Source organism: Sander lucioperca, chromosome 17 (assembly GCF_008315115.2).
Source record: "Sander lucioperca isolate FBNREF2018 chromosome 17, SLUC_FBN_1.2, whole genome shotgun sequence".
In the NCBI taxonomy this organism is placed as follows: Eukaryota; Metazoa; Chordata; class Actinopteri; order Perciformes; family Percidae; genus Sander; species Sander lucioperca.
The window spans coordinates 29,316,166-29,338,435 of NC_050189.1; the positions used below are offsets into that span (position 1 = coordinate 29,316,166).

Sequence of the window (22,270 nt, forward strand, 5' to 3'; positions counted from 1 at the left end):
TTGCAAAGACATAAGTGTTGTCGCCTTGTCATATGAGCTTCACCTGTGACTAATAATGGATCAATTAGGTCTCAGGTGTGTATAAAAACAACCCCAGTACACTAGACCTTCACATCAACTGCAACTAGACCCCTGCAAACATGCCTAAGATTCACCCTGAGACTAAAGTTTTGATTATCAAGAGGCTGAAGACCAGATCCACTGCTGATGTGGCAGACACCTTCAATGTGTCTCAGCGTCAAGGACAGAGGATAAAAAAAAACATTTGAAGACACTGGAGACGTCAGGTCAGGCAGACCCCGCAAAACAACTGCTCGAGAGGACCGTTTGTTGGTTCGAAAATCCAAGGCCAGCCCATTTTCCACTGCAGCAGAGCTCCACGAGACCTGGTCACCTGAAGTCCCTGTGTCAACCAGAACAGTTTGTCGGATTCTGTCTCGAAATGGCCTCCATGGTCGAATCAGTGCCCAGAAGCCAGCACTAAACAAAAGACAATTGAAAAACCGTGTGGCATTTGCCAAGGCCCACAGCCTGCTAAAAGGATGGACACTGGAAAAGTGGAAGAAGGTGGATTTTTCAGATGAATCTTCTGTTGAATTACACCACAGTCACCGCAAATATTGCAGGAGACCTACCCGCATGGATCCGAGATTCACCCAGAAAACAGTGAAGTTTGGTGGCGGAAAAATCATGGTCTGGGGTTACATCCAGTATGGGGGTGTGCGAGAGATCTGCAGGGTGGAAGGTAACATCAATAGTCTAAAATACCAAGAAATCTTAGCTACCTCTTATATTCCCAACCATAAAAGAGGCTAAATTCTGCAGCAGGATGGTGCTCCATCGCACACTTCCATCTCCACATCAAAGTTCCTCAAGGCGAAGAAGATCAAGATGCTCCAGGATTGGCCAGCCCAGTCACCAGACATGAACATCATTGAGCATATGTGGGGTAGGATGAAAGAGGAAGCATTGAAGACGAAACCAAAGAATATTGATGAACTCTGGGAGGCATGCAAGACTGCTTTCTTTGCTATTCCTGATGACTTCATCAATAAATTGTATGAATCCTTGCCAAACCGCATGGATGCAGTCCTTCAAGCTCATGGAAGTCATACAAGATATTAAATTTGGATCTCACAGCACCACTACTTAATTTGCTGACATATTTTTGTATTTGCAGTAAATTTGTTCAATTTCTGTATAGTCGACAAAACTTTTGTCTTGCCAAAATTTGACTTTCTGTCTTGATTAAATGATAAATCTTTTTTCAGTGAAACTAATTTATTTCAGTGTATTAAACATCATTTGGGAGGGTTTTAGCTTTTCATATGAGCTATTTCTAACACTAATTGATTAATTAAAAGTCAGATTAATAGCAGGTGTTTCTACAAAATAGATAAGCGACAAGACTTTTGTCAGGGACTGTACTGTTCCCATGTCTTAGTGCTTTAATAGGTTCGTTGCGAACCTAAACATTGAATAGCCTATTCCCACTGAATAAAGAAATCAGATAGATAATTTTTGACATGCTTTTATTGAACAAATTACACATAAATGAGGCATTATAACTATAAGAAATTAACATTCGACGAAAATCTTTTAAACTAACCTTTGTTGATCTGAAATGAAGACAGATTCAGCAACTGCATGGCCTAGTTCTCTCTTAAAATGTTTTCAGAAACACGTTTCGGTGAACTATTTTAGTACAATATGAGATCGTATTCTGAACAAGCCGCCATGACAGTCTGGCTGTGAATTTCCGGAGAAAAAAGAACCACGTGACGCGTTCGTCCAATCAGCTGCCGGTTTTCATTTTCTGTGAAATAATCAGACTGTTAATGGAAACAATACAGAGCAGCGCCGCCTGCTGCTATGGAGACGTATTACGCTTCGCGTCGTCTCAGTGTGTAAACTGTTTTCCCTTATTCATCGTGTCAGGCTGTCTGTTGCGATGTGTTCATCGCGCTAGTTCATATCGCGATGACGATGAAAATTCGATGTATCGTTCAGCCCTACTACTGAGCACAGTCAAATAACAAGAGATTTATAAAGAAAAGTGATTCCAGCAATCAAATCTGACCATGAAATATTAGACTGCATTCACAAAAAAAAAAAAAGATCATTAAGACATTAATAATAAACCAACGAAGAAAGAAAATACAATGTCGTTCACAACGATGTCTTCTCCATTTCGTAAAACAACAGGCAATAAGAACCAGCTCATTATAATTGGAAAAATGTAGCCTATATTGCTGCATTTATTGCAGTAGGCTTTACCTAAGGCTAAACTTAAAGGACCCCTAAACCAACACAAATTAGACCACGGACCCCCATGTGATTTGGTCCCAGGGTCCCACATCTAATAGGAGTTTTGCTTTTACATGTTTTATTACAGAACGTGTATGAAACCCGTTATCCAAATGGTCATACATATTGTCATTGTGATACGTATGGATGGAATTATAGTGAAAATAAATTATTCCCTTCTTGCTGGTGAACCCCTGGAATCCCCTCAAGGACCCCTGGGGGTCCCCAGACCACACTTTGAAAACCACTGAGCTAAAATACTGTAGCTTAATGCCAACACAAGAGTTGTTTTGTTCTGAAAGCTGTGACCGGAAGTCGCCTGTTTCATGTTGCCTCTCAGAGGGTCACTCTAAACCTAGTCTCACATTGCCAGAACTAGTCCAGGCTAGTCCACACAGCATTCCAGGATGGGAGAAAAACGTGCTCTGGTATATTGGAATTTCTTTAAACCAATCACAATCGTCTTGGGCGGTGCTAAGCTCCACACGGAGCCCCGGTGTCTGTGCCCCGGTGTGTCTCGGGAAGGAACATGTTTTGGTGGAACATGTGTACGTTCAAAAGTAGTTTTAGTCGTGCAACAGAAAACTCAGATTGGACGGATAGTCTAGCTAGCTGTCTGGATTTACCCTGCAGAGATCTGAGGAGCAGTTAACCATAGTCCACCAGAGTTTAAAATTACAACACAAAGAATGCGGAAGGAAATGGACATCGGCGGAAAAGAAGGACATCCGGCGGAATTTTCGGCGGCACCGGAGCAATCCCGGAAGTGGAACGTCTGTGGTGGAAACTCTTCATGTTTGCAGCAGGAGTAGGTTTTGAAAAATAGGAAAGTGAAACAAATAAAGACAGTCGAAGACTAAACCAAGTTAGGTTTTTGTATTTTATTATAAACTTGCAAGAATATAGGAGTAACACAATTTCACAAAAGGCACAGCAACCCAGTGTGGAAAAATGTATTCAACGAATAAGAAAAAGCACACAGTATATATGCATCTTCAGTGAGATAGAAAGACATGCCCCCCTTTCTAAACATGACTCAACATTTCTTACAATCAAACATAGACATTCAGGAACATTCCCCTCTGTACCACTTTCTACCCCAAGGTTTAGACATCCCGTTTATCTCAACTATGTGAGAAGTCTCAACTATCCAGAGAGAAATAACAGATAGTTTAGGGTGACCTTGTAGCCCCTATCTGTTCAGCGTACACATTACGTTCCCAGACTTTGTGGCTCTTACTTTCAACATGTGAGAATAAGAAAAACTCACTTTCAGCATTGTGAGACAAAGTAAAACAGAAATAAGACAAGAATATAAAGAATCATGCTTAAATATAATTTTGCCATTACACGTCGTGGATATAGACTACTCTAAACCTAAACCAGTAGCTGTGTTCGAAACCGTTCCCTCATTCTCTCACTCACTATTCCCTACATAGTGTTTATTAAATAGTGAACTATATAGAGAATGACCAAACGAGATTTCGGACACTCACTGATAACACATCGTTGCGTGGAAACATACCAAAACATAAATACTTCTAATACATCCCTGAAACAAACCGAGCACCCAGGAGGATAGTAAAAGGTTTTATATTATATTTGTTGCATGTTACATTTCCACTGTTTAGAAACGAAAGCCCGCTCCATTTTCCCTTTTTCAGTTTTCGCAGTGACTTCTGCTTCTTGTACTGCGTTGCATTGTGGTATACGGGAGTAAAATTTAGGGTACATCGTATGTACTCAAGTTAGCAGTGCATTGTGGGTATTTTATAGTAGACTATATACTGAATGAAATTAACCGTGGAGAATTCGAACACCACTGCAAAATGGCGAACACATTATTTAGTGCACTATTTCCGTGATAGGGAACAGTTTCCAACACAACCAGTGTTTCTCAAATGGGGGTAATAGTACTCCTGGAGGTACTTTGGGGTACTGCAGGGGGTATGTGAGATTTATTTATGCATAATTACTAAAATAATTATACCATAATTACAAATAAATGTAGTGATGGATTCTAAATATTTGAAATGTAGGCTAGCATTTAAGGGTTTTTCACTTACAAGGTTGTTGTTTAGCCTAAAAAGGTGTAATGTTGTACTTCTTTAGGCTTTTGTCTTCTGCCGAAAATGTTTTGCGCTGTTCAGGGGTTACTTGGCTGAAAAAAAAAATGTTTCAAAAGGGGTGAAAAAAGTTTGAGAACCACAACGCTAAACCAATGGATATGTCTAAAGCCTGCCTGTTACACCAACATTTACAACACACCGGTTTACTCTGTTAATCACTTGTAAGATCACACTGTCTCCTGGTTAATTAGGGCACATAACTAACATGGAGCCTAGAAAGTCTAAAGAGTCTCTCTTCTTTAACCCTGTTGTCCTTGGGTCAAATTTGACCCGTTTTTAAAAGTTTCTACATCAGAAATTTGGGATTCTTTCATCCAAACTGTCCAAAACTTACATGGATGGTTCCATACAACGCTCCTTAAACAAAGGATCAGTTCACTACTTTATTGAATATTTGGGTGTTTTTTTCCACACAAAAAAACGGTTTAAATGGTTTCAAAACAGTATCCTGAAACTAAACTTTGACAAAACACAAAAAAAATTATATAATTTCATATAAATGAGGTTTCTTGACCATGAATTCGAAAAACAAAATTGTGTAAAACTAGTGGTAATACATTAGTGTGAGTGGTGTGTACAGTATACTGATGGTAGTGTAAAGAAAACTAAGAAAATGTTGAAAAAAAGCATCAAAAAGCGATAAAAAAAGCATAAAAAAAGTGTTCAATTTCAGTTTTGACCCGGGAGGACAACAGAAAGGTTAAAAAAAAACAAACCCTGATCAGTTCATAACTACAGTAATTGTCATTGCCCTGCCTGTTTGGTATATCCTCAAGTAGAGCTGGGCAGTGTATCGATATTATATCGATATTGTGACATGAGACTAGATATTGTCTTAGATTTGGGATATCGTAATATCGTAATATGGCATAAGTGTGCATACAGTAGAATTATGTCATTTTCTGAACTTACCAGACTGTTGTAACTGTTCTATTATTTGCCTTTACCCATTTAGTCCTTATATCCACATTACTGATGCTTATTTATCAAAAATCTCATTATGTAAATATTTTGTGAAAGCACCAATAGTCAACACTACAATATCGTTGCGGTATCAATATCGAGGTATTTGGTCAAAAATATTGTGATATTTGATTTTTTCCATATCGCCCAGCCCTATCCTCAAGTACACAGGGCACTTGTCGTCTTACTGTCCAGGCATTTTGGTCCAATGGTTTGGGGAAATCTTATTTGACTGATCCTGTAGCATTAACCCGGCCTGACCGGGCCAGGATAATAGACCAGGTTACTGGATGAGAGCACCAGGAAGATCAACGGAATGGATCAGTAGTTAGGATTTGTCACTGGGAAGAACCTCATTCGAGTCGTTTCACATTTGTGGTAGAGTAGCCTACATACAGTCAATTTACTGTTTCAAAAAGCTTATAATGGATTTTAAGATGCATGGCATTTATTCCACCAGGGCCAAATACCCTCTCTCGAAAGGTCGACATCCTTAGCAATCCTTTCCATAATGTTGTCAGACACTTTGAAAAAAAGAGTCTGTCAGTGGCAAAACGAGCACATACATACATTTGTGAAGGTACAGTATCTCACAAAAGTCAGTACACCCCTCACGTTTTAGTAAATATTTCATTATATCTTTTAATGGGACAACACTGAAGAAATTACACTTTGCTACAATGTAAAGTATTAAGTGTACAGCTTGTATAACAGTGTAAATGTGCTGTCCCCTCAAAATAACTCAACACACAGTCATTAATGTCTAAACTGCTGGCAACAAAAGTCAGTACACCCCTATGTTAAATTCCCATAGAGGCAGGCAGGTTTTTTATTTTTAAAGGCCAGTTATTTCATGGATCCAGGATACTATGCATCCTGATAAAGTTCCCTTGGCCTTTGGAATTAAAATAGCCCCACATCATCACATGCCCTTCACCATACCTAGAGATTGGCATGGGGTACTTTCCATAAAATCATCTCTCAATGCAAATCAAACCAGCTATTAGGCTTACCGACATAAAACCATGCCTTCCTTGGCCCATGCTAAACTCATTTTTTAAATTGAACCTCTATTTCACCAGACAAGTCACTAAGAACAAATTGTTCTTCTCTACAATGGCGGCCTGGCACAAGTTCTCCCTTCCATGTCAGTGGTTAATGCTTAACGGATGACCTGAGCCGGACTATAGGTGTGGAAACAAACGTTTACTTATAATTACCAATGCAAATAGTTCACAGTTGAAATTCAAAACGTTCACAGTGAGCCAAAGTATCATTATACAAATTTGAGGACAAAGTTAAAGCTATGCTAAGCACCCTATTTTTGGCATCATTGGGCAAAAATTCCATAATAACTTTTCAGCATATTGTTATTTACGTGGTCTGACAGAAAACTAGACTTCGGCACCTTCTCTTGGCTCTGCATTCAGGCTTCAGAAAATCTAGTCCGTGACCGGAGACTTCAGCCAATCACAGATCATTTCAGAGAGAGAGAGAGTGTTCCTATTGGCTGTTCTGGGCATGCATTACCTGTACGACAAAGACGGGAGAGGGAGAGCTGCAGGAAGAGGTCTAACTCTACTTCAAATTCTGTTTTTTGGCATTCTACCCACTGCAGCTTTAAATGTGTTTAGGTTGGGGTGCTGGATTTGAGTATAAAGGGTCTGTCATTATCCCTGTCCCGGGTTTTGTCTGTTTTATACAAGTCTGTGCCGTTATATAAATCTAAAATCAACCAATATATCAAAGCTATCCTAATTAGGGTAGTTTTTAATGTGTTCTTGACTATTGCATGACTGAATATACTCGCTGGTGCAACTCTATCGGTGACTCAACAGTGCCATGTTATTTTGCTATCAGCAATGGATGGTCTTTTCAGAGTGTGGGAGTGTGAGGACACGTTGAACTGCCACTGTTTGGGAAGTTTCAAAACAGAGCTGGAAAGGGAGTTTAAAAAGACTGAAATCTAGGGTATGGGTTATAAACTGTGGCCTAACTATCCTTGTGTCCCTTTTTTTTCCGAGTGTAAGTGAGTGAGACTGAGAGGCAAGAAAATGACAGGGGGTCGGGGAAGAGAAACCACAGCATGGTTCATGCACGGTCTCAGCAAGCGTGCATATGCAAATTAATTAAGATGCGACGTGTGCGTCTTATCAGGGGAAGTTCTTCTACTTCACAAAATCTGAAATGTTAATTTCCCACATTCTAGAGATGGAACTGTGTCGACTGCTGCTCCTTGTTGATGACTTGTTTGTCTGCATTTTGCAATTACTTCCTCTTCCACATCCTTTCAAAACACACCAGCAATCAGACAGCAAGTGTATTTATATGATAAGGAACAAGGACACACACACACACACACACACACACACACACACACACACACACACACAGTGGCCTTGTTGTGTGCTGCTGTAGCCCACTACAGTGTTGGAGAGCAACTTGTGCCAGTATGTACCGTAGACTGTATATAAAGATGGACACTGTACAAAAGTGAAGCTAAAATATCCCGGATACGGGAGCTAACATCTTATTATTTTGGAGCCAGAGTCTGTGCAGTTTCACCCTGTTTTTAAATCATCAAATTACTAATAAAAAACAAACTTATCAGGAAAATGAACATAGAGCTGGTTGGAAATCGGCCAACCGTTCACCACTAATGCTAGCAATAGCTACCTAGCTTGGTTGGCAAGGTGCTACCGAACGCTGAACGAGACATTTTTAAGCGACCAAAACGTTCCAGTCAACTTCAATGAAGTGAAAACACTCAGTGAGAGGGTCAACGTTTAAGGCGAAAACACGGACAACGCCCAAAAACCATTAACCCATTATGAAAATGTTTACTAAGGTAATAAATCAAGTGAGAAGTAGGGTCATTTTCTCATAGACTTCTACAGAAACTGCCAACCAGTGGAGTCGCCCCCTGCTGGAAATGAGATAGAATGCAGCTTTAAGGCACTTCCACATTGGCTTCACTTAGTTATAGACAGTGGTGGAAAAAGTATTCAGATCCTTTACTTAAGTAAAAGTACTAATACCACACTGTAAAAATGTTACTTAAATAACAGTAAGTAAGTATCATCAGGAAAATGTACTTAAAGTATTAAAAGTAAAAGTACTCAATGCAGAAAAATCCTCCAAACAGTTCTGTCAATCAACTAAGTGTTTAATCAGCGAATCAGTTCAGCTGGACTTGTAGGCCGTTATATTGTTGACTAGTTTAACTTATAATACAACTTTTATAAACTACATGTGTTTTGTGTGCAAAAATCTTAATTTGTAAAGTAACTAAAGCTGTCAGATGAATGAAGTGGAGTAAAAAGTACAATATTTCGCGGAGTAGAAGTACAAAGTGGCGTGATCACGGAAGGCTTGTATAATGTGGACGCGCCGTCAGTGTTGTTGTCATTACTCAGTTCCTCATGGGGGAGACAGAAACTACGCACTAAATATACAGTATCTCACAAAAGTGAGTACACCCCTCACATTTTAGTAAATATGTCATTATATCTTTTAATGGGACAACACTGAAGAAATTACACTTTGCTACAATGTAAAGTATTAAGTGTACAGCTTGTATAACAGTGTAAATGTGCTGTCCCCTCAAAATAACTCAACACACAGCCATTAATGTCTAAACTGCTGGCAACAAATGTGAGTACACCCCTATGTTAAATTCCCATAGAGGCAGGCAGATTTTTATTTTTAAAGGCCAGTTATTTCATGGATCCAGGATACTATGCATCCTGATAAAGTTCCCTTGGCCTTTGGAATTAAAATAGCCCCACATCATCACATACCCTTCACCATACCTAGAGATTGGCATGGGGTACTTTCCATAAAATCATCTCTCAATGCAAATCAAACCAGCTATTAGGCTAACCGACATAAAACCATGCTAATCTCTAGGTATGGTGAAGGGCATGTGATGATGTGGGGGTATTTTAATTCCAAAATGTACTCACTTTTGTTGCCAGCAGTTTAGACATTAATGGCTGTGTGTTGAGTTAGTTTGAGGGGACAGCACATTTACACTGTTATACAAGCTGTACACTTAATACATTACATTGTAGCAAAGTGTAATTTCTGTGTTGTCCCATTAAATGATATAATGAAATATTTACTAAAATGTGAGGGGTGTACTCACTTTTGTGAGATACTGTATATTTTAAAATAGATCTATTTTTTTTATAATAAGTTGTTCAGCAAAAAAAGTGTATCTGTCATTTTTTTTTTTTTGCAGGACAGTCCATCCTCATCACTCAACATGCTGCATTAGCCAATCAATACATTCATATTGCAGCTAGAAGCATGCTGTTTGTAGGGCTGAACGATTAATCGTTTTCAAATCAAAATCGCGATTTGATCAAATGCGATATTGAATATTTGGTGTAACCATTTGTTTAACATTTTTTATTCCTCTTTTTATTGTATTTACTGTTTTTTTAAGATAAATGCTGAAATAATGTTACATATCAGATTGTTATCAGAAATGTCCTATCTTCAGTGGATCTTTCATGTATTTTTCATGACTTCATTTAACATGATGGTAGAAGGTGTAATATGTAGATGCTGCTGTTGAACTGCTGCTGTTTTTTATTGGAATATTTTTTTAATATTATTAGAACTTAAGCTTTTATGATAAATGGTCTGTGTTTTGACTGTTCCATGCTTATTAAAAGAAAAACACTTATTGCTGGCAGTTCATATCCATGTACCTATCCTTGCATAAGAATATAGAGCATTTTTGACAGTGTCTCATGTTATAATGCTCCATGACATGTTTTATCTGTTACACAGTGAATATTGAACTTGAGCTGAACATAGAAAAAATCGCAATTAGATTTATTATGTCTTTACACCTGATAAAAGCCTTTAAATCTGACTTTGTGGTTCAGACCCCCCCCCCCCTCCCCCCGTAGTGCCTCATGTTTTGGACACAGTGCTGTTTTCTGGGCCATATGGGTAAGGAGGAGGAGGAGGAGGAGGGGGAGGAGGAGGAGGCTGGGCAGGAGCAGCTGGTGCCGCACTTCTTAACAAAGGCTGCAGTTAACCGATTAGAGGCTTTACCTCTAAATTTAGACCCAGAGCTGCGTCCTGCTGCGCACACACTGACTCTGCATCAATAGTGATCAGCAAATTCAACCGCTTTGATCATTTTGCATTGATTGATTTTTTTTTTAGCTTAGTAATAACTAGGGGTGTAACAATTCATCCATCTGGATCGATATATTGATCCAATATTATTGAAAGTGAAGTATATAGTATATAGTATACAAAGTGAAAATATCGATACATATCGTCATCTTTAAGATGCGCCTTTATTTTGAAATTCCCACTCTATATGTATTTGATCTTTTTATTAAAAAGAGTAGTTTGTTTTTAATTTAAATATCTGGAAGAGCTAGTAAACGAAATCATCATATTTTAGTTGCTTTTTGTAAATATGCTGTATATAAATGTCTTATGTATCGTCTAGAATCGGTCACAGGCCCCTGAATTAAATCCAATGAAAATCTAATCGTGGCAGACTTTGTGATATCAGTAAATACTGTATCGTTGTCCACAGAGTCAATATAATGTGGTACCATGATAAAACGTGTGACTTACACCCCTAGCAATAACAATGGAGCGCACACAATTGGACCCAAAGATACTGGAAGCTCAGCCTTTCTGTGAGTTTGTTCACTTCACCCAGTTTGTGAAGAAGCATGCCAGTGTCTCTGCCCCTCACACGCTGAGTGTACTCCTTAAAGCAGGGATCTTCAACAGGGGGTCTGGGCCTCCTAGAGGGGGGGGGGGTCACTATGGTAGCCATCCTCTGATCCAGTTAATCCTTAGGATTCACTGTGTCACATGCATGTTTAACATAAAACATGATTTATAAAATCATGCAAACAATTATTATTTTAATAGCTTAGTATTCCATGCATTAAAAAATATATGTAGTAGTAGGGGGTCCCTGCTCCATCTCTCTCTTAGTTAAGGGGTCCTTGGCTTAAAAAAACGTTGAAGACCCCTGACATAGGTTAAGATCTGAAATAAAGCTTCAGTCAACAATATCTTCTTAGTCTTTATTATTTGCACGTTAGAATTTAAATAAAATAAAATCATACATCAAAGCTTCATAATATTGATGGCTTCCAATTGCACTCCGTTGTTGACATGTTTGAAGCTGTATTTGTAAAGTATAGCTTTCCCTGAACTCTGTAAAAAGCAATCATAACTGGGATAATCACAATGAAACCTTAAGATATGTAACCTACTACTCTACTCCCAACAAACTTCTACATCATTTAAACAGTGTTATTTATTACAATTAGGAAACACACACGTGTTAAGAATAAGTAATTAAGACTCCGAAAATGTTAAGCATTATGTACCAACTTTCCGAACTGAACATTTTTAATACTGGTGGTAGGAACTGGGCTACTGGGAATCGACATATGGCTAGCCTAATTCTCACCAAAGTATACGCCAGTCCCCCCCCCCTTCTCCAGACCATGCACCTGTCATAGATATATATATATCTATAGTCCAACATTGAAATGCAGTCATTAGTTAAGTTGAAAAAGGAGATTGCGCTTCCACAATGGAGATTCTTGGTGGAGTGCTAAACCCAAAATCATGAAAAAAAAGCAGAGGGGGGGGGATTGATCATGCACAACAAAACAAAACATGTAAGAATTAAATCCCCCTTCCAATACCATGGATATAGTGCCACTCGGCCAGGCATGCCAAAACACTTATTTATGAACTTCAGTATCCAATGAAAAATAATCTCAAAATGAAATTGCACAATGTGGTGTCAACATAAAACACAGCGCTTTCAAGCCGGGGAGAGGAGTTCACTTTGCGGCGAAAACAAAATAGCCAGGAAACGCTCGTTCGTTCCTTGGGAGTGTTTTAACCATGATCTTTTTCCTAAACTTAACGAGTCGTTTTGGTGCCTAAAGTTAACTGTCATTGCCGCATGACGCTCACTTTTTCTGGTTAAACTCCACTACATGGCCCCTGAAAGGACAGTCATCTGGCGGTGCCTATAGCCTTGGGGAAATCCCACGCACCCTGCCTATATCCATATTAAACTCAAACATTGCTTTGTTAAAAGTGAACTTATGTATTTCCACTTATATAGGCCTAGGGCCAGGCCTAGGCCCAGGCCCAGGCCGTCCAGAGCGGGCTCTCTGAAGAGCTAAGAGAGGTGACACACCAACCAGACGGCCGACCGTCGGCAGAAAAGCCAGTCGGACTGATCATTCGAGTCCCCGAGGTCCAAAAAAATGCCTCAAAACACACTGAGACGACGCCGACTTGAGCGTACGCTCTGCGCGTAATAGGTCTCCATAGCAGCAGTCGGCGCTTCTCTATATTGTTTCCCAGAAAAGGAAAACCGGCAGCTGATAGGACGAACGCGTCATGTGGGTCTTTTTTCTCCAGAAATTCACAGCCAGACTGTCATGGCGGCTTGTTCAGAATACGATCTCATGTTGTACTAAAATAGTTCACCGAAACGTGTTTCTGAAAACATTTTAAGCGAGAAATAGGCCGTGCAGTTGCTGAATCTGTCTTCATTTCAGATCAACAAAGGTCAGTTTAAAAGATTTTCGTCAGATTTTGAGCGACTCATCCGCTCGCCATTTCCGGGTGAGTCCAGACTGCCCTGTCTCCGACTGAGCATGTCGGGTCGGCCAAAATAAAGGCTGACAGCTCCTCCGACGGACGACGGCATGGAGCACACCGAACAGACTCGAGTCACCGACCTCGCCAGACGGTCCGACAGCCGATAATCGGCTCTGTGTGTCAGCGCCTTAAGACCTGCTTAGACTATTCTCATGACCGTTGATGCCGTGTGGTGACTAAAACAAGCATCATTTTTAAATGAAGCTCGACCACTCATCTCCCTCTCTGCTCTCAGGAGATCTGATCCTCCAAATCCTGGGGGTGGACTTAGTGAGTCAATGACAATGATAGGGGACGGACTGTCTCAGTATTCCACATTTTGTTCTTCTGCAGACGTTAAAGGTCCCATATTATGCTACACATTTACAATTCTGATTAGGCACACACACAGATTCTCTTACACATTGGCAGATTCCTGTACACATTCCCAAATCTCAGCATTACTAATCTGATCTGGTCTGACTAAGTCTAAAAATATGTTTGTTTTTTAACAGCTTTAAATGAACTTTTTGGATCAGCAGCCAACTTGGCTAGTAGGTTTTGTTTGTTACCAGCCAATTGCCTTGATGACAGCTTTATACACTCTTGGCATTCTCTCAACCAGCTTCATGAGGCACATCAGTGCTTTTCAATTACAATAACAGTGACTGTCATGTGTCTGGCTTAGAGAAAGCAAAGGTTAATCCTTTCGTAATCGGCACTAAAAAAACTTCAATTTAGAAGCAATAGAGAGGCGAAGTCCCTCCCCTTCCGGTGGACTGCCATGGGACCTTAACTCGGAAAACAATACAAATGGTAGTGAATGGGGAAAGACAAATTATTTTTTGATCCCGTTTGAATTGAGCCATGAATCACACATGATGTTCACCAGTTTAATAGATAATTTCGCAAGTCAAGAAAGTCTCAGTTTATTGTTAAACTGTTGAAGTATAAGACAATACCTAATTAGAAAGACTACACACTTCAATGTCGCATGGATGACGTCTCGCTGAAGCTACGATGTCTGTGTGTGTCGTACCGGGGATGTAACGTTACTCAAATGAGCAGAGGGTCTTGCTTGTTCTTTTTCTGCTGAAAACACTTCCTTGGATAAAACACATCAGGTAAGATAACGTTACAGGTGTTGTGGAACAGAGCTAAGCTAGCTAGCGAGCAAGTTGAGCATCAAGCTAGGTGATGTAAATTGCGTGAGACGAGAAATGTAGTTCACTGAGCGGTTTCACACAAAAGTAAGTGGTCATATGACAAACCTATGGCTAACTGAGACTTTCTTCGGTTGAAAAATGATCTTTTAAATTGATGAACATCATATTTGTAATCCATGGATCAATTCAAACGGGATCAAAAAATGATTTGCCTCCCCCCGTTCACTACCGTTCATATTTTTCCGAAAGATAGGTCTCATGGACCGGAAGTAGAAGGGCGTGACTTCGGCTCTCTATTAAGGACTACAAGTCAGCAAGAAGCCACCTAGCAGCGATGCTCGTGCATTTTTCTGTGTTTCATCTTTATAAGTCTAAGAAAATTGGCTGGTCAAAAGCCTGTGTGGCTAGTGGATTTTAAAATAGGCCTACGCCTTCCACAGTGGCTGGTGGCCAAAAAAAAGTTAACTTCAGCCCCTTCGTTGTCCTTTTTTGTTAGCTGTATGCAGGGCTTTAAATGAACTTTTTGGATCAGCAGCCAACTTAGCTAGTAGGTTTTGAATGTTACCAGCCAAACAGATTTTCCACTAGCCTCATGTTTTTTTTTTCCTAACTAACTTTACTTGATTTCAGCTCCTCTGGTTTGTTTCGCGCTGTTCCGTTCGTCTTCTCTGTTTCAGCGTATCTCGTAATCGTTACCACATGCTAGCCACGTAGCCAACGGTTGTATGACATGTCACAACATAGTGTTCATGGGAAATGTAGTATTAGTACTACGAGCAGTGTTGCCAGATAAAAATTACGCTTCCAAGCCAAAAACACACACACAAAACAGCCCAAATTTCTGAGTGAAAAACAGAACAATCTGGCAACACTGACTTGTCGCATTGTTTCTGCAGCCTGCCGATTCAAAGAAAAGGGTGTCAATTTAAAGCCCCGGCTGTATGTCTATTTCTGTATAAGTACATTTGGAGTAGTGCTGCAGCTATCGATTATTTTAGGAATCAAGTATTCTAGTGATTATTTCATCGATTAATCGAGTAATCAGATAAGAAATACTTTTGCTTTACAGTAAACAGCAATAGCAAATATACAAAAGAGGTTTCCCTTTTTCGAAAAAAGTAACCTTTTTTTATTGCCTAAATTGCATACAATAACAGGGATAGATGCTTATATTTTTAAGCACGGGCCGCATGGGCCACCAAGCCCCTTATTCTGTTGGCAAAGTGCATTTTTGGTGGCCCAAATGTAAATCTTTTTCGCCCCCTTCCCCTTTTTGCCTCTGGCTCTTTGCACTAGATAGGCAAAAGAGCTGTTCACTAAGCCCAGGTAAATGTGACTGTACAAAGCTTACAGCAGGGCTATTCAACTACACTGTTCAGGGGGACACATTTTAAGAAGGCTAATACTGAGTGAGGAGAAAGAATGAAGACTGCAGACATCACCGGCATGATCCGGTGAAGTCATTCACGTGCATATTAAGTAGCCATGATGTTAACCGCTCCAGGGGGGAGGGGCTGGTTTGTCTCCAGCAGCAGCTAAGTTTACAGAAATTTGTCAAAATTTCAAGATTAGTATCAAACTAATAAACAGTTAGATTACAAACTGGAAGCTTTCATTGGATGAGTGGACTGGATGTTTTCTACTGAGATGATGTAGCAGCAAGTTTGCAGCTTAAAATGATCCCAAACCTTTTGTCGTTTTCTCTTGCCTGTTTCTTCTCTTAGCCCCTTCACTGTTTTCGCTGTCTTCCTTCATTTTGTAATCTGCGCCGTCAGTCTTGTGTCCAGCGTCAGCCCGTTGTGCGCTAGTAATAATCATCCGTGCGGAAACACAGTGAGCCGTACAACGTTAGTTATGTTGATTAAACAAAGCTTTTTAGTAATCGAATTATTCAAGTTACTCGAAGAATTGTTTCAGCCCTAATTTAGAGCAAACCCTCTGCATAAACTACACACTACTGTACATACTGTTTACATACAGTATACAGGGTAAACTTGACACTGTGTAAACTTTACACTGTATACTCTACCCTGTATAACCCTATGTACTACAAACACAACTCTTCATACAATTTGCACTTTTCAACATGGTGTTAAATGTAGGGTGCTGTGCAATTAGTTGAATTTTAATCGTGATTACTACTTTGGGGCTTAACGATCACAAAAACAGAGTAATCGAGAAAAAGGATTATTTTGCACATTACATTTTGCAAGTAAACTCGTATTTTGTCCTGTGCTCTGAATGAGAAATAAAGATAAACGGGTAAAGTATGAAGGGACATTTTACAGTTCAAGGTGTTTTCACTGTTAATTTGTTTACCTATTTCACTGTTGTTGTTTTTTTTAAATTCAATAATTGCAACAACTTTCCAAAGGCCAATGAGTAATTGTGTTTAATAATGGTGATTTCAATATTAACCAAAATAATCATAATCAGAGGTGGAAAGAGTACAACATTATTCTGCTTAAGTAAAACTACTATTACTTTGATGAACTTGTACTTAAGTACAAGTAAAATTACCAGTATAGTAAAAGTAAAAAGTAGCTCATTTAAAATATACTCTGAGTAAAAGTTACTTAGTTACTTTTCAACAGTGGGGGAAATACTTATTTATATTTATACTTATTTAATATCTTATTTATACTTATTAATCTTATTAAGCCTAATTAAGTTGCAGCCTTTTGTAATGTGATAAAGGCACAAAGCCATATTACGCTTTCGATTTCTGTATTTTAGGTTGTTGACAAGAGAGAGTTGTAGAGACCTTTTTTATTTACTTTATACTCAGTAATGGATGCGATTTAAAATATAGCAAAGTACAACACTTCAAGCAAAATATACTTAAGTGAAAGTAACATTACAGATTTAAAAAAAAACTACTTTAAAAGTAAAAGTACACAGAGAAATGACCCAATTACAGTAATGCAAGTAATTGTAATTCATTACTTTCCAACTGTGATCACGATTATGATTTTTTGTTTTCTCCATAATGAAGCAGCCCTAGTTAAATGAACTCTCTGAGCAGCAGTTAGTACCTGTGTTGGACAGGGTTGACATGTTGGAACAGCTGCAGCAGTGTGAGATTACTGAACAGCAGCAGCAGCAATGACCTGCACTTGTCAACTCTGCAGGGAGGGAAAAAAAAAAAAAAAAAAAAAAACTCAAGGGGACAAATCACTCCGCACATAGATTTAAACAGCTTTCTTAACATGCAACCAACATAGTTGAGATGTGGCTTTTGGACAGCGGTGGGATAAGTATTCAGATTTCAGGTTCATAATTGTATTTAGAGGTTATATCAGAATAGGTTTACATGGTTTAATTTTCAAAAAACACCATATTTTTGTTGTACTGCACATTGCTGCAGCTCCTCTTTTCACCCTGTGTGTTGAGCTCTCTGTTTTAGCTACAGAGTGAGACATCTCACTTCTGTTCCATCTTTGTTGGGAGTCACACATGCTCAGTAGCCAGGTAAGGACTACTAGCCAGTCAGAAGCAGAGTATGAGGGCGTGCCCTGACAGTACCTAGGTAAGGACTACTAGCCAGTCAGAAGCAGAGTATGAGGGCGTGCCATGCTAGCAGCTATGCGAGCATTATAACGTGTGTTCCAAAGTGACCACGTTTGTCTCTGAAGTAAAGGCTGGACTACAATAGAGCTGTTTGGAGCAGTTTGTGAACAGTGTTTTCTGTTGGAGATGGTAAGTCCCCTTGGGGTGGACTTTGGGCTTTTTCACTTTGTAAACCTATAACATGCACAAACAAGACATATAACACAATAAAGGAAAGGGAAAAAGCCAAAAAGCATAATATGAGCACTTTAAGTAAAAAGTACTAATACCACACTGTAAAAATTATTTGTTACGTTAGTGAAAGTTCTGCATTGAAAATGCTACTTAAGTAAAAGTTTGTCAGTATCATCAGGAAAATTTACTTCGACCATGCACTTGTTGTCCTCCCACGTCAAAACTGACCCGGTCTGGTTTGCCTGTTTTATAAAGCATGGAAAAGTATAATTCATCACCAAACTCTGTCTCCCATCTTCTAAGCCAAGTTCACCCCAACTCATTTCACGGTGTCATTACACTTATTTTTTGCATTCATGGTCAATAAAACCTAATTTACATGAAATGATAAATGAGGAGAAACGATTAGTTGTTTTGGATTAGACTGGTATATGTCAAATATTAGCCAGGACATCCCCAGGTCTTACAAACAACAGAGCAAACTAAAAAAAGAGCAAAACTATTTTATGAAGAATTTTCTTGAAAACGGGTCAAATTTGACCCGAGGACAACAGAAGGGTTAAAGTATTAAAAGGAAAAGTACTCAATGCAGAAAAATCCTCTTCATTTTAGAAACGGGAAATGATCCAAACAGTCCTGTCAATCAAATCAAGTGTTTAGTCAGCTAATCATCTCAGCTGGACTTGTAGGCCGTTATATTGTTGGGAAGTTTAATTTAGAATAAAACATTGTATAAACAACGTGTGTTTTGTGTTCAAACATCTTAACGTGTAAAGTAACTAGTAACTAAAGCTGTCAGATGAATGTAGTGGAGTAAAAAGAACTATTTCTCTCTGAAATGTAGCGGAGTAGAAGTAGAAAGTGGCATGAAAAGAAAAGACTCAAGTGAAGTACAAGTACCTCAACATTTGTAGGTAAATACAGTACTTGAGTAAATGTACTTAGTTACAATCCACCCCTGCTTTTGGAAAGTAGCCAGCGGCGGAAGAAGTACTCAGGTCCTTTACTTCAGTAAAAGTACTAACACAAAAGTGCTCCTATCCTACTTGAATATAGGTACTACCAGCAAAATATCCTTAAAGTATTAAATGTTAAAGTATTTGTTCGGCAGTAAAATGTCCCCTGTGACTGATATATTATTATATATGGCATGATTTGATTGTTATGGATGCAACAAGAGGTGGGGCCCTTTTACTCAGTTGTTAGTGTGTGCGATTATTATATTGATTCATGTTTTGCATCAATCTATTCACACAACACACAACACTTAAAATAAGAAATTGACGTGCAGCAGTTGCAACACAAAGAGGGAAGAGTGCAAAGATGAGAGAAGAGAAGCTGTACACATCACACTGCATGTTCAAAACATTTCTCAAACACTACGCGTAATACACAGACATGCTAACATCTGAAGTTATGCTTCTCAGAGTTTTCATATGTGGAAAACATTTTTCTCTGGATGCCTGTCAGCATTACAGGGTGACGTCAGATTCACCAACCCTGTTTTGTGAAGGTGAAAGAAGTGAAACAAACCACGCCGGAAATACGAGTATGTTGTCTTCAAAATAAAAGCATGAATTTGTCATTGAATTCTATTCCTCCAGTTCAGTGTTGGTAGGGATTTAGCATTCTCCACCAGAATGAAATACAGGTGTGGAGGCTTTTTTTCTTTTTAAAAACAACAAACATCTAGGTACCTGTGATACAAGTTGCTGAAAATATAATTCAACATTTAAATGAAAAAATAGGTGGATTGCTGCGAAATTGGACTCATGGCCTCAGTATTTCAAAAGCATGGCCCACTGTATATGTATATACAGCCTCTTGACCCCTCCCGTCGTGGTACGTGTCCACTGGCAACAGTCATTTCTATGTTTTCTACTCGTTGTCTATGTAAGCGGCCGGGCAATGCATTCTGGCAGCGCCGCGACGACTTTCGAGAGACGGGGCGTAGAGTTGCCTGCTCCTCATTTGCATAAAGTTGAATCCAGGCTACTCTATGCAAATCAGGGGCGTCCAGTTCGACTCGTGGCCCCTTAAAAAACTCCCGAAAATCTTTTTAAACTGACTGTTGTTGATCTGAAATGAAGACAGATTCAGCCACCGCAGAGCCTATTTCTCGCATTAAATGTCTAACTATTTTCGTTATACAAGAAGTTTCTAAACGAGCCGGCATGTTGGTCAGTTCTGAAATTTTGTCTTGTGTTCTGAATTTAAAAAAAAAAAAAAGAATACAGGAAAAGTATGATGGGAAATTTCACAGTTCAAGGTGTTTTCACTGTTGCTTTGTTTAACTTTTTCACAGTTTTTTCTAAATTCAGTTATTGCACAGCCTTTTCAAAAGTCAATGGGTAATGGTGTTAAATAATCGTGATTTCAATATTGACCAAAATAATCGGGATTGTGAACCAAGCAGCCCTAGGTTCTTGTGGATTGTTGTGTTGTGCTGCATGTACGTTAAAACGCTTTTATTTTGTAATCGGAAGTACTACACGCACGCACACACAGACTCCCTTTCTGCGCTCTGTCCCAGTGTGTGTGTCGGCAGTCGGTAGAATAATGTTAGAGCGGTCTGTGCCCCAGACAGAGGGAATTCGGTTAGAGCCTCGGTGAGGACTAAAGCAGCGTTCAGCATCCTACAGACCGACCCGGGCTCCGTGTCGGGCCGCTGCGGCTCCGGCTCCGGCTCCGGCTCCATGGCCTGATCTGTACCGGCGGCGAACGGACCGGCTGCAGCTGAAGCCTTCGAGATGCCCCGAGCTCTCTGCAGCTGCACAATAACACCGTCACCGATACCGGCCCGGGGACTCAGCTATGCTTTTCAGACGGAGAGCCAGGTAACGTTAGCTATAGCTTAGCAGGAGCCGGGTGGAGTGGGAGAACCGGCCAGTGAAGGAGTCGGTGAAGCACAGCGACTGGGGGATGCAGCCAGTGATTGTGGGGAATAAAAGGCGGCTGCGGCGCTGCGCGGTGCTCCTGCAGGGAAAGAGGAAAAAGGTGTGGGTGGAGGGCTGGAGGGGCTGCTTCAAAGGCCTTTCTCTTGACATTTTTTTTCAGTCCATCCATTGGAGGGGAGGGGGGGGGTCTGTGATGTAGGCTATACTAAAGGCTTCTTTGTGTTGTGGTGGAGACAGTGGGGTGGTGGCCACCACTGATTCCTCCGCTCTGTATCACCCATCTTCTGCTGGGACTGTTTACCTCTGCGTTCCATATGTTTATAACATATATTTTATATTATGTGGTTACTGTGAGCAGCACTTTGACTGAGTACCACCAGGCCCCAGTGAAAACTGTCCCGTTGGTTTCTGTTCTGTATAGAAGTTATTTGGCGTCTCTATTAAAATTGCAAACAATCAATTGTCAGTCAATTTCAATATGTGTTTTGCAGCTAACAACTATTCATGCAAAGTGGCAATGCAATCCTCTATTCATTTAAAATTATTGCATTGCAATAATTGCATTTAATATTGTCATGTTTGTACCAGTGTCTGCTGCTGGCTCTGAAAGGTCTTTCTCAGCTCTTCGCCGCCTGAAAACCTGGCTCCGTAGCACTATCACTCAGAGTAGACTTTCACGTCCACAAAGACATTTTGGATGATCTGATATTCAGGGTCTCATGGCAGAGTTTATCAACCGAACTCCAGAGCGCAAATCTACGTTTGGTGTACCGAATTCATCAGACACGGTGTCTAACTCTGCTTCTTTTTCCTGCCGCCGTGCAAGCCCAGATGGTAGCCTATATTTAGCCTAGTATGAGTGTGATTTATGTATGCCTATTAAGAAACCAATAGTCTGTAACTTTTTAGAATTTGTCACATACTTCGCTGTTCGTTGTTCTGAGTTCGCTGTGCAGTACGCACCGTCAGCTCAGCTGTACTTCATGGAGGGGAGGGGAGAGACAGGGGCCGAGGCTATTTTGCAGAGGCACCGTGGCTCCGCTCGGCGCTAAGCCCCGCCCAAGACGATTGTGATTGGTTTAAAGAAATGCCAATAAACCAGAGCATGTTTTTCTCCCATCCCGGAATGCTGTGTGGACTAGCCAGACCCCCTCCCCCCCCAGTCGATTGCATTGCATTTACATGCTCGCCGCACACATTTGTTCTCTTTATTTAAATGGATATGTTTCTGTCAGTAATGTCATAGCCTGACAAAATTGCAAATTGAAACGTCGCATGCAAAATGTTTTTCCATTTGAATAAAGAGACCTACGTAGTTCTGAGACATCTCCATGACACGCCACCTTGTGTTTCTTACAGAAACAAGACTTCTGTCCTATTTTGCTCACTAACAGCACCATTT

General features: G+C 40.0%; 1 protein-coding gene across 4 annotated transcripts in view; it reads left to right on the forward strand.

The window, feature by feature from the left end:
• Positions 1-22,270, forward strand: part of gal3st4 (galactose-3-O-sulfotransferase 4) — a 43,230-nt gene that overhangs the window by 5,018 nt on the left and 15,942 nt on the right. Inside the window, exon 1 of one of the 4 annotated variants that reach the window (XM_031279495.2) lies at positions 20,479-20,808. The exons of 2 other annotated variants lie outside the window; for them this stretch is intronic. In XM_031279495.2, coding sequence (XP_031135355.1) covers positions 20,786-20,808 — 23 coding nt within the window. In that variant the 5' untranslated portion in view covers positions 20,479-20,785. Of the gene's footprint in view, positions 1-20,478; positions 20,809-22,270 lie in introns of those variants that run through there. One more of the 4 variants, XM_031279494.2, reaches the window with a different exon arrangement.